The 13845-nt window shown below is 37.9% G+C and overlaps 1 protein-coding gene across 3 annotated transcripts in view; it reads left to right on the top strand.

Annotated features, from left to right (window-relative positions):
• The window catches only part of mtm1 (myotubularin 1), a 34232-nt gene extending 24531 nt beyond the window's left edge, over positions 1-9701 (top strand). The window contains exons 16-17 of one of the 3 annotated variants that reach the window (XR_010925566.1): positions 623-7352; positions 7402-9701. Coding sequence is in view for 2 of the 3 variants with exons in the window: in XM_067580762.1 (XP_067436863.1) it covers positions 623-817 (195 nt within the window). In the remaining variant the exon portion in view is untranslated. Of the gene's footprint in view, positions 1-622 lie in introns of all 3 variants that reach the window. The other 2 variants (XM_067580763.1, XM_067580762.1) reach the window with 2 other exon arrangements.
• Positions 9702-13845: the final 4144 nt, after the last annotated feature.

Below are 13845 nucleotides of genomic sequence, written 5' to 3'. Positions count from 1 at the left end.
TCATTCATATGGCAGTACTTGCCCAATCTTTGTGAAATTAAAGGTGCAGTCTGTAGGATTTAGTGGCATCTACTAATGAGGTTGCAGATTGCAATCAAATGAATACCCCTCCCTATGGTGGCCACGAAACTTGCGAAAAATGTGAAAGGCCCTCTCTAAAGCCAGTGTTTGATTTGTCCGTTCTGGACTACTGTAAAAATATGACGGTGCAACATGGCAGCAAACAGTAAATGTATATGGACACTGTGATCTCAGATGTTTTTTTCCCTCGAGAGGCCCTAATAGTTGTAATAATATAATTTTCCGATCAATTATGTCTTTTGCAAAACATCTTAGTAAATGAAAATATACCAAATACTATATAAAAGAATATATAAATACTATATATATTATACAAAGTCTCATTCAAACTGACAAACAACTTTTCTAATGGGGGTGTCTTTTAAACCATCTGAATTTGAATCAAATGTGAGCATGAAAACGAAATTGGATCCAGTTGCCACAACATTCAGACTAACCTCTTTTTCTTCATGCCTAAGTGCCACTATTGGGGATAATGGTAGTAAAGCATTTGAACTGTACGTTTGCTAACATGTGCTTGTGTGTGTGTTGTGTGTTCCAGCAGCAGAGTCCAGTGGAGCAGCGCTACAAGGAGCTGTTGGCCCTCAGAGACGAATACTTGAAGAAGCTGGAGGAGCTGCAGCTGTCTGACTCCGCCCCTTCCTCCCGTCTGGCTAACAGTTCCACCCCCAACACCTCCTCCTCCACCTCTCCCACACCATCACAGCAATACACACACCTACAAACTCCCTTCTGAGGGCTGGTGATACATACACACACACACACACACACACACACACACACACATACACATACACAGTCTCAGATATACTTGTTGACTTGCACTTATGTCCTCAACACTCTGATTTCTGTCAGTCTCACACGCAGGGAATTAATTAGTATTGTGCAGTCCTAACTGTGGATAACAAATAATTCTAATAAGAGTTAGATTTGATGGTTAACTCCTAACACCATAGTGGTGATGATGGTGATTATGCAATATGTCACAGTACAGCCTTGTCACAAGACTTTTCTATATACACACTCATCATACAGTGAAGCCTTAAAAGACATTTAGTGGCTTTTAGTCCAAGGGCTTGAACACACAGGACACACAGCGGATGTGTATCGGTTCACAGTGATTTTACAGGAATACAGCAGGAAAACACACTTTTGGTGGTTATTTTTCAATCAGATCACCACAGAAGCACATACAGAACATATACTATAGATTCAGTGATAACCCTTGTGCCGCTGAGAAAGGTTATTCTTCACATTGGGAATAGTAGTTTGACAAAATAATTGTAACTCAAGGTCTCATAGTTGAAAGCTCCAGATAATGTTAGTTTATTTACAATTATTTTGTCAAATGTATAGTTGTTGTCCATTAAAAGAACAGTACAACATTTTGACTGATGCTAATTTCATCTCTGTGCTTCCAGTTCAAAGAGATGTCCAGGGTGTAGTTAGCCTTTGCTAGCTTTAGCCGACCTTCTACAATGGGGGAAGGGTTAGCTTAGCTCTATCAAAAGGAAGTAGATCCCTATGCAGTTAGCTACAGTAGATCATCCAGGGGGCTAGTTTCTGTGCCTATGTTCAGTCAGACTCAGAGGCAAACAATTATTTTTTTTTGGAAAGCTTTATAAGGTTAGTGCTGCTTGCCCTGAAGGATGATGTCAGCATGATGCTGTAGAGTAGCAAAATACAGTGAATTATGACAATAAGGGTCAGGTTATGCTCGATCAGAACTAGTTTGTACAACATGGGATCAAAAGTGTTCCAAACAGCTACACTCAAAAGTGGAGTGAAAGTCGGCCATCATAGAGAGGTGGGAGACATGATATTGTTTAAGTAACAGTGTATATGTCCAGATAGTCTCTCCTGGAAGACAGTCTTAGTGTTGCACTCAGTTGTTCACATAAAAAGTGACTGAAATAATTGTGTCAACAATGAAAAAAGGGATCCAGAGAGACAAGTTCTTTTTTTAACTCCGCACCGCTGGCCAATCAAGGCTTGAAGTGGGTGTGAACGTTGGATCATCAGTTCCGCACAGTTACAGAAATGGTAGGAGCCCCCCACAGTACTTCTGAAGAAGCATACTGGCAGCTTAAAACCCAGGTTGCTTGGTCAGACTTGTCCTCACTCCAATAAAATTTACCTGCACTCATCACTAAAACAGTATGTGATATCACAGTGTAAATTGTCAGGATACATCGGGCAGAGCAGTTATTGTAAAAAAAAAAAAAAAAAATGGAGTGATGAGAAAGCGCTAGAATCAGTGACTCCTCCATTTTCAAACACAAGGCACATTGAGTCTTTGCTGTACAGTTAACAGTTAATGAACAGTTGTTAGATGACTTTTGACTCACAGCACTCTTTGTGCTAACCTATGCTGGGCTGGACCTATCTCTGCAGATGAAACTGATGTTGATGTCCTTATCTAAACCTCGGTCATACTTCTCCCAAAATGTCCTTAGTGTGTCCCTTAATGCCCTTTAATATTTTTTTCAAGGTTAAATAACAGGTTTAAAAGCTTTTAAAGATCAGTAGCATTCTGAATATTGAATCAGTCACTAATTTGTCACAAATTAGCTTAAGCCATTCTTGACTTTGGAAACTTACTAGCTTTTTCAGTGGCTTTCTGGAGCTTTCAACCGCAGACTTGAGCAAACTCCATCCTCTAATAAAGACCCTGTGTAGTTAAGATTATTTTGTTAAACTACATAAGAATAGATGTTAAAATTTGGAGAACTAAGGTTTGGCTGAAATATGCCAAGTCATGAGTCAAGACAATGGCAGAGAAAAATCTTTATGGAGACAATAAATTTCCCAACAGCTAATAATGTCTCCAAATCCACAAAAAGATTGTTGTTTAAAACACAGCAGATTTCACATTTTGATGTCAGAGCACCGCTAGATGACGCAAAGAATCTATCTTTGTCAGTCCAGTCTGTGCCAAAGTCCCACTACACAACCGTTGGTGTCCTGTGTGAACAAAGTGTAATGCTAATCAATATGAACAACTCTCAACACTTTTCACACTTCTTCCTACTTGCTGCACTGCTGCTGAGTGTTGCCCTGTCCCACAAGGCATTGATCAGAACTGCTGCAGAGTTCACGCAGCACAGTTGGAGGCTGAGGACCCTCTACAGTGCATGTCCCTGTTCAACTCCAGCTAAATGTATATATCAGGTGTGTCAGATTTGGATGGATTGATGTGGAATTTGTTGCTTATCACTTGAGGATGAAAGCTAGAGCTGTCTCTGTTAAGTATGTTTTCCCACTGCTATTAGCTATGCTCATCTAAGCAGTATTTCCCAGCACTTCGTAAGCTACAGCACTGATAGCAAATGCAATTCTAGCTAATAAGTAGAGTTTGGTTAGAATTAATCAGTAATTTACTTACTGAATGCAGCTTTGATACGGTTTGATCTAAATTTCAGGTGCTCAAGATAGTATAGGGAAATGAAGTGGTGCTGGCCTCTGATCCTGGATCACCACTTTTACTTTTATGTTCTCACGAAATACAGACCCTGCATGGAGAAGCCAGTCCAGGTCCATGAAAGCCTTACCATGCCAAGATGTTTCTAACCAGCAGATGGTTTTAGGGACAGTGAGCAGAAATAAACCAATTAGCTCTCACTCCCCCTAAATACACTTTTTGTAAATCAGATATTTCATCCACCCTTACTGAAAAGTCCCATGTGGAAACACATTTGTGATGTCAAAACACATGTGCCTTTTGGACAGGGCTTATTGGCTTTTTTATGTTGTTTTTTCACATTTCACCTGTGGGACAGTTTTTACATCAAATGGAAAATTTTGAATGTAGTGTTTTTTGTCTGTCTTCCATTTACATTTGCCAGTTATCTGACTGGTTTAGATAATTGGTGGAACTTGTTTCCAACTTGTCTGGTTGTTTGACTGCTCATGTCATATTGGGCCCCAATATAAAGCTGTGTAACAGATTGGTTTTGTCCCCAGACCTCAGCATTTAAATCGATGATATGTCATCACAACTGATAGGAATGACGGGGAAATTTTCAAAACCTGGGTGTAAAAATCAGGGAATTACCTTTTACTTCATATGGAAAGCAACTGTTGACAAATACATTGTCATTTCCACATAGGAAATTCTATGGAAGTACTTTTTCTGCCAGGAAAAGAAAAAAAAAAGATTAAATGTTAGGAATGACATGAACATAAATTTTTTTGGTACTTCAATTATGAGATTCTAGGACAAAATTATGACATTTTAAGTCAAACAGTAAGTCAAATTATTATGAAAATTTTGACCCCCTAAGATGGCGCATTTTACTTTTTTGGAGATAGTACTTTTAATTTGTGTAGTTTTTATCTCAAACTTATGCGATAGTACTACCTCATAATTTTGACTTGGTAAACCAAGATTTTGACTTCTTATAATTTAGGCTCACTGCCTTTAAATTATGACCTATATCTCATAATTTTTATGTAATGAATGTGACCTAAAAACAAAACAAAATGGCTCAATGGGCTTCCATAAAATTCCCTGATATCAACACATGAAAATCGACCTGTCCAAAAAGCACATGATTTATTAGTTGTCTCTTTGGGTTTTGGTGCTGTCATGGAGCTGATGTCTACAGAGCAGTGTACAGAGTCAAACTCAGGACTTCACATGGACAACAGTGTGGATCAAAAAGGAATGTCTGAAACAGGGACACAAATATTTCTCTATGATGACAATGCCATTAGGATTTTGAGAAATAGCTTGATGAGAGGATTTTGCTGCTAAGAGCTCCCATTCTGGTTAGTTTGAAAAATATTTGCACAAAGTCAAACAAAAAAATAATGGCCAGCATGTTGGTAAAATGTCTATTACAAATGTATGTACTGTATCATGCAGTCTGTCAAGGTGTTGACAGGACTGTTTATTACAATCAGTCTTGAGTTTAAGTTCTCTGCCACCATCACCCCATTTGTTCAGTCAGTCTAATGAGAAATGTCCAGTCTGATCTGTCAGAGAGACACCCCTTATTGATTTGTTACCTTGGCCATACCAGGTGTGGCGTCCATCACTGAAAAACTAGAATTTAAAAAAAAAAGAAAACTTGTAAAAGGAGCTCCAGACCTGGTCATGGTAGCAGTCTACCTTTAACACTGCAACAGTGCTGTGCTGCGGCTCCATATCCAATATGGAACAGAATATTCTGTTCAAACTAATACAGGGTAGATACACCTGAACGTCTACATGGACCACCACTGTAGATCGCGTATGTCTGACACTTTATTTGTTATATTTTATTAACACCTCCTTCACAAATGAATATTGTGTTACAATACTCCAGAATCTTTTTTCCTTTTTAAAGGCTAATTTTGATAGAGTTTCTATTGTTTGTGGACTGATGGATACCAGTCGAAATTTTCTGAAGTTCATTTGGACTCTGCGATGACTCTTTGAGACTGGATTTGATTTGTTATTGTGCTTGATAAAGTAGTAAAGAGGGAGGAGCTGCTGGTTCCAAAAGTATTTTTCCTCACTTGAAATGACTAGCTGAAATATTTCTTGTAATGTAAGTGTAAGTGGCTTAACTTTACAACATGAAAACCTGAGTGTCCTGAATGATTCACATTAATGTAACACAATACTATATGTCAGTGGCTCCCTACTTTTTTGGCTTGTGACCACTTCAAAATAAGAAATGTCTGCATGTGTCCCCTCATCACAGGTTAAGACATTACTGTGGACAGTTGGGCAGAATTCCGTCTTAGATTGTTTTACTTGACGAATTTTTAGTGTAAAGTATACAATATTTCACAAGAAGAAGGCTAGATAAGTCAGTCCTAACCCCGTACAAACCTACTGTAATTATTTGTAACAGTAATATTTTTTCTCTTCTTATCCCATTAATCTTCTGGTGACCCCTCACATTTATCTTCAAACTCATTCATATTGTTTATTGTATTGTATTGTATTGATGATTCAACCAAGAGGGTTTCATGCCCATCCAAGCATTGAGGTGCTCCAACCAGTCAACTAACATTGTCTATGAGAAAATGAACAGGACTTTTACTTCTGGAACCCTGGGTACCCAAAATATCTTCTCCCACTTCGCTGCTCTATAGCATCATCAAATCCCTCAATAAATTGCCTTTGTGGTCAAAGAGGAATTTGAATTTGCCAGCTCAAACTCGCAACACATTTTCCTTCACACAGTGTATTCAACTCATAGGGTTCTCACAAATTTGGAAGCAATGATACATGGAGATGATGTTTGTACAGTTTCAATTGTGAATGAGGTGTAATAAGTACTTTTTCAAAGTGTGTCAGGTCATGTCCAGATTTGTGCCTTGATTCTTCTAAGAATCACCTTCACCTCTTCAAAGAGATGTACTCTAAGCTGTCCTGGGTCATGTTTGAGATTGACCGTTTTGTGGTTCAGGGCTCCAAAGGAAGAACACCTTGTGTGCTCTGATTTGGGAGGTTGCCATGTTGTTGTTTATTGGGTGTGTGACAGTTTGAAGTGGGAGGAAGTGGGCAGTAGAATGGAAGATGGGGCAGTTTACCAAGGTATCTTTTCACGTGTTGAATACAGGTTTGGGGTTTGATAGTATTTTATTGGATTAGAGTCTTGTATCAAATCCACTAATCAAATCTGTATGGGTTCAGCTCTCAACAGTTAAGTATTTAAAATGAATAACTAAAACTTCAAGAATCACATGATATTGTTTTTGCCAAAGAAGGCAGAAACACTACAGATCTTAGCGTCAGTCTAATTAATGTTCACAGTCTGTAGCTACAACCTGACAAAGAGATGAAGACATATGACATTTTTTTGGACTAAAAAAGGCGACGATTCAAGCCTACTGGGTCTTCATCAGGCAAATGGCCAACATGAGAAAGGGCAAGGCATAAATAGACACCAAATTAGTGCATCATGCTGACATCATTACATTCACAATTCATGACAAGACTTGATATGTGATCAAATCATTATCATCTGAAGGAAATCACACAAAAAATTGCAGTTCCCGCAAAAAATATATCTAAAAAATGTCTTTGATAAATAATTTGTTGTAAAATATACAATGAGAATGAGAGATATAGCATAGCAAGGCAAGGCATACAAAATTGTTTACAAAACTTAATGGACCAGACAATAATTAGAGTTGGATGAACAAAATCTAATTGGGAAATTTTTAATTCTAAATTTAAGAGGGGGAATGGGGGAACTTTGTAACAACTTAACTTTTTTTTCTTCCTTAATATGTGTTTGATGTATTGAAATGTCAGGTGTAGCCTAGAGACTGTTGTTTTTTTCTCTCTCTCTTAACAAATGATCTTTGAGTGGAGTGCAGACTCCAGAGAGCCCAGTTTTATATTGCCTTTTGGCTCGTTACTTACTTCAGCTGATATAACAAACAAAATATTATTTAAACTGGCAAGAGTGGCCACAAATGAAAAGTTAACCAATAAAACATTCGAAACAGATCAGAAATTCTATTACGGATGCATTAGTCTCACAGCATAGCAAATCTGTAATCGATTCGTTAACCTGGACCAGATCCAAAACATTACCGGCTGTCAGAACCCAACCCCTGTCCTTGACCTGATTCTACCCAACTAAACCTGACAGGTACTGCCAAATTAGCTTTATTTATGTCTGGATGATTTGTTGGTTTCAAAATTAATATAAAATGAATCTCTTTGTTTCACTCCAGTTATCTTTGAATAGATTTTAACTATGCTGTTCTGGCTGTTTCTGTCTTTATCATTGGCAATGTTTTGTCCTTCCATTATCCACTGCTACTTGCTAAACATGATACGTATGGAAATTTCTTAGTAAATTGCATTTGAAAATAATCAAACCCAATCCAAGCCCAAAGCTTTACGCACTTACATGGTGTGAACCCGACCCCAAACCCGATATTTTGTTGGGCCTGTTGGGTTCTGGTCAGGTAGCAGTTCTACTTCTGCTGTTTGTCATGTGGTTATTTAAACAAGGACACAACCAATCAGTATTTCATGATTGGACAGGTCAGTCCATCCCCCTCTATTAAAATGGCTGGATATTGGAAAGCCTTGCTATTTCGCATGTCAAACCAATTTGAACTCAATCAATTCTCGACAGGAAATGAATGTCTTGACTTTGTCAACTTTGTCATTAAAATGAATGAGAGTAAATTTCAGTGTGATCATACCTTTAAACTGTCCAGGTATGTTGTCCGCTCCCTTTGAAGGTCCCTGAATCACTTGCGAATTTTCCTCATGCTCATTGATTCTTTGAAACTCAGCACAGTTCTCAGTCAGTCTGAAAACTTTTACAGTAAGTTGGGAAAACATTTGTGGTTAAAGGGCCACTCAAAGCAGATAACTCCACACAGTATCGACTTGTTAAATCGTAAATATTGCGACAAAATGTTGTAATGTCTAGTTTCAACACGCTAAAATGAGGCCTTGTTACAAATAAAATTTTAATGATGATGAACAGTGATACCATGTTTATACTGACACACAGTCTTACCTTAGATTGAACACTTCCATATAATTGCAATACCAAGGAATCCCACAGTAGATGTCGTCAAAGTTTTGTTTGCCCCATCACTAGGGGCCACTATAAAAAAAAAAAAAATCTGGGGGTTTACCTACAACAGAGGGTCAAGATCAACTGCAAATATGTCAGATCTCAAACATGACTCTTCTTTGTCTTTGGAGGATCAGAGTGTGTGGATTAGAGGGTGCGACCTGGTTCCAGTGTTGATCACAGAGTGGTGGATTTACACACGTCCTACCAAAATAGATACTTTTATGTCTGATTTCGTTGACATCGTTGATGAGAGGTTTGATCTCAATAAGGAGGTTTGCGGGTATAACAGCAGCAACAGGAAATGAGTGACAGCATCATAAGGCGTGTGAGTTGGTCGCATGGTTGTGTTTTTAGGGAAAAACAGATGAAAATCTATTTTTTTTATTTTTTACTTTGTACAAGCACCATGATGTAATTACCTCAATCAAAACCTATTTTACTGTCTAAAGTTCTATTGCTGTAAAATACAATTATTTTATGTAGTGTAAAATCTTACAGTTTTATAAAAAGGAAAGTAATGTTGGTTCAGAAATTGTTGGTATAAATTGTGGATTTCTGCTCCATTGGTTAAAATCTTTTTGTTTTATTTTTGAGGGCATTTTTTTTTTTTTGGTTTGTATTCTATCACTAACCCCAGGATGAAAAGACATAAGCTTCTGGATACTGTTCACTTGTCACAAACCTTAACATCTTACTCTGAGATCTCAGTTCTTGGTGGATCTTTAACTTTCTAGATTCACTCTAGTGAATTCTGGTAGATTCACTCGCTGGCTCTGTGGTGATGAATCTGAGAAGTACTCTGTCCTTCATTTCAATTTGACTCTCTTTCATTAATGTAGGGATTTGTAGTTTCAGGGGGATTCGTGTCATAATATAGCCTGCTTTTTTATGAATACATGTGAAATGTGTGTCAGGATCTGTTTGGCATGTAGAAGGGGAATTAGCCAAAAGGTGAAATCATAATACATTTCAAATGTATTTCTTTTAATCATGTTATATCCTCTCCACAGTTTTGTTGGATGGCTTTTGTTATGTAAATAATACTGATTAAATTAATTTAAGGATTTCTGACTCTGGCTCTGTGTTGTTTATTTAATTATTTGTGGTTTTAGAGGTGGTCCTTTCTTCTTGCATCAACACATCATGGCATGACTAAGGATGCTGGATAATATCCACACAATGCATTTGCAATACTTAAGATTCTTCATTTCTAATTCTGTAGGTTATTCTCTCCAACTCTAAAATTATGTTTACTGCTAATTTCTAGTTTTAAAGAGACAGTAGAGCAGATTTTAACCATTTTACATATATAACTAATGTTCTTGTAGCTGAATCAGAGCAAATCACTGCAGCCAGGTTCCAACATCTGTTAGAAAGCCTAAAAGCAGAAGAGTGGAGGCTGTTATAGCAGCAGATTCATGAACATGGTTTTAGAATCAAATGTTCATGTGTCCATATACTTTTGGTCATGTAGTGTATTTCAGGTTCCTCAACTCATTTCAGTTCCTATTAGAATCACCACCACACTGAGGATGTCACATTATCAATAGAGTCAAAGGGCAAATCATCTCATCCAGTCTCTCAATTCTGAGTCATAGCTGATATAAAATGTGTTACAGCACAACCTACATCCATTTGAAATACACTTAAATTACGTGTGACTTAGATTTATACACAGTCTGGACATATCATTTTATTTTAGGAGAATGTAGTTTCACATCTACTTTCACATCCGTCATGCTCTGTGAGGAAGTGAGTAAAAGGGGCAGCTGTAGCTCAGGCACGTAAACACCATGTGGGACAGGGGGGGGTCACCTGTTCACTCTGCCAAGGGCAAGAGACAAGAGAAATCAAAACAGGAGGAAGACATAATGCAATACAGCAGAAACCTTGAAGGAGAGCCGCCTCAGCCCTGCCTGAGCAGACCTTTAATCATGAAAGACATCAGACCTTCTTCACCTTCCCCCCAAACCCTATCCAGGTCACCCTCCTCTCCAGTCACACTTTGTTCCCTCCTCCCCCCTCTTAGAGTTCACTGACCAGATGACAGAGCTGGTTACTACTGGGCCCTACTCCCATTTTGTTCCCCACCTCCAACACTGGCTTTAAGTCCTCAGCCAGTTTTGCCACATTTGTCACAGTTACAGTGCCCGGCCCCACCCCTCCTTCCATAACGGCAACAGAATCATCTTCTGTCTGCTCAGCCACATCGAGTTATTTGTGTACAAAATACAGCAAGCTCTAACTGATATGTGCTGGGTCCAGGCTGCAAGGATGATGGCGCTCATGACTTTTCCCCGGAAAAGCCAGACCCGGTGTGCCGATAGCTTGCTCAGTTCCCGACTTGATAGGTAATATAAAAAGAATCTGCTAAGGAACAGGAAACATCTAACAGGTTCTGCAAATGTATCAAATTTAGCATCCATTCCTTGTCAGCCACAGCCTGTCCCGAAAAAATGGGCAGATGATGCTTTTAACACACTAAATTTATCTTTATTAAAGGTCAGATCTAAAGGTCAGATGATTTAATTGTCAAGCACAATCTCAATTTTATGTTTTTGAGTGAGATTTGGTGAGACCAAGATAACAGTGCAGCTGTTCTTATCGAGTCAACCCCTCCCAACTTATGTTTTATGAGTGAGGTGGAGTTTCCATTTTGTTGAATGATTCCCTCCATTGCTGATGTTGCTCTCTCTGATCATTCCTGTGTTTTCTTTGAGAGCACTATCTCCGTGCATACAAATGTTCAAACAGAGGTAATCAAAAAACAGTATATCGTTGAAAACACCAGTGATACATCTATTCAGGCTTTCTCTTCCACACCCACCCCCTCTTGGGTCTCAGTTATAATTTCATATTTATATCATTTCATATCATTTCAGTTCTAAAATTACAAATGTTATTGATGCCATTGCACCCACTAAGGTGAAGTTTCTGGTAAGAAAAGATCTCTATGGACAAATGCCACGCTGGTCAGAATAGAAAAAAGGGAGTGTTGGAAAGCTGAACGCAGGTGGTGAAAAACAAATCTAAGGCTCATTATGACATTTATAAAGAGAGACCTTGCATTTTTAATTTGGAACTGGAGAAATGCAACGCAGTCCTTCTTCTTTGACATCATCGCCAAAACCAACAATAATGCGATTAAAAGTCAGCGCTCAGCTTCAATCAATAATGTTAAAAACCACAAACCAAGCCATAAATCTTGGTGTAGTCATGGACTCAGACCTAAAGTTCAACAGCAACATTAAGACAGTAAGACTTATTTGTTTGCCGCTCCCTTTCATTAAACCAAACTTGAAGCTTTTGATTAATATCTTACACTGCACTATAACTTTTATTCTCCTGTTTATCAGTCTTATTCTATTTTAGCTTATTTTTATTTCCAATTTAACACTTATGTTGCTTTTACATTCTGTCTGCCTTTATGTTTTATGTAAAGCGCTTTGAATTGTTGAAATGTGCTATACAAATAAACTTGCCTTGCCTTGCCTTAAATCATAGACACTGGTCCTTTAAAGGGTCAGTTCACCCCCTCTCCCCCACCATACCCACCGTCCCCCCCAGTGTCTGACTGAAGATTTCAGCCTTGGTCATCAGAAGGTTAGTGGTTCGATTCCCAACTCCTCCTGCCTGCATGTCGAAGTGTCCTTGGGCAAGATACTGAATCCTGTGGCAAGCCATTTTAACATTTAATAGCCAGACTGAATATATATTGCAGATATCTGTAATTCAATTCCTACGAGATTATCATGAACATTTCAGATATCAGGATATCAGGACTTTTGCCATTCATGTGTACTGGGCTTTTAACTTCAGATATCCACAGTTACATTTTTGATATCCAGAAAGAACATTCTGGGTATCTGCAATACAATTCTTTCTAGGAAAAACTCCCATTTCAGATACTTACAATCCGATTCTTGGTAGTCATAATTTTAATATCAGATATCCAAAATTAAAAAAACATTCCAGATATCCATAATGTAATTTTGAATATCCAAAATACATTGTGTAGTCTAGTAAAAATGTCATTACAGATATCCACAATTTGTATTATGGCTAGTGAAAATGCAATTTCAGATATCTACAATTAGAATTATGACAAATAACAAAGTAATGGCGGATATCCACAAATGTGTTGTGGACATCTGTTGAAGGGTAGATAGGACCTTTAACAAAAAGGTTTCATTGATTATCCACAATTATATTTTAGATATCCATAATAGCATTTCTCCTAATCAAAACTGTATTCTCATTGGTCAGAATGGTAATTAAAGATATCCACAATAACATTCTTACTAGTAGAAATTGTATTTTAAGATATCTACAATTTTGATTGTACTAGCCAAAAATAAATTTAAGATATCTAAAAATCCTTAGAAGTATAAGTGGCTGTTTTAACTTTAATAGCTGGACTGTATATGTATTACAGATATCTGTAATTCAGTTCTTCCTAGTCAGAAGCAGCATTTTAGATATCCAGTGACATTCTTCCTATCCACAGAATGAACATTCTGCAATCTGAAATTGAAAGCCAAATACACATGAATGGTGATGCGTTTTATTTTTCCATAAAAATTTGAAAAGTAGCTGGTCTATGTCTTTGATTGTTTTATTATCAATATGTAATGAGAGAGCAGCATAGGTAAGCCTAGAAATACCCTCTGCTTTTATTATTAAAGCTCTGCCTTTCAAAGACAGATCGCTTAGAAGCCACTGGTTTCCTTTTCTATGATTGGGCTAAAATTTAAAGTACTTCGAGTTTTGTTGATTTTTATTGACAGAGACCCCAAAGTATGTCGCTGTATCTTTGACAGGAATGTTTGACATTGAGCGACAGAGTCTTTCACTGCCAATAATTCACATTTGTTTACATTCAGGTATAGTCCAGAGGCCTTAGAGAATACATCAGTTATATCTAGAGCACAGGGTATCTGAACAGAGTCTTTAAAAAAAGAAAGAGTGGTGTCATCTGCTAGCTGGCTGATGACAATTTGTTGCTCTGCTGTAGTAATACCTTTCAAATTGCTTGTTTTAGTATGATTGGGCTGGGCGACAAGGAGGAAGAGGGAAGGAGAAATAGGGCAACCTTGTCTGATTCCCCGTTTTATGTCAAATCGTGGAGTTGTGCCAGAGTTTAATTTAATGGAGTTATTACTATTGCTGCCTGTTGGAGGGACGTGCGTAACACGTGCATAGACGCTCAGGTCTA

Source organism: Thunnus thynnus, chromosome 22 (assembly GCF_963924715.1).
Source record: "Thunnus thynnus chromosome 22, fThuThy2.1, whole genome shotgun sequence".
NCBI classification, from domain to species: domain Eukaryota; kingdom Metazoa; phylum Chordata; class Actinopteri; order Scombriformes; family Scombridae; genus Thunnus; species Thunnus thynnus.
The sequence above is the reverse complement of the archived record's forward strand: the minus strand, read 5'-3'. Positions and strand labels throughout refer to the sequence as shown.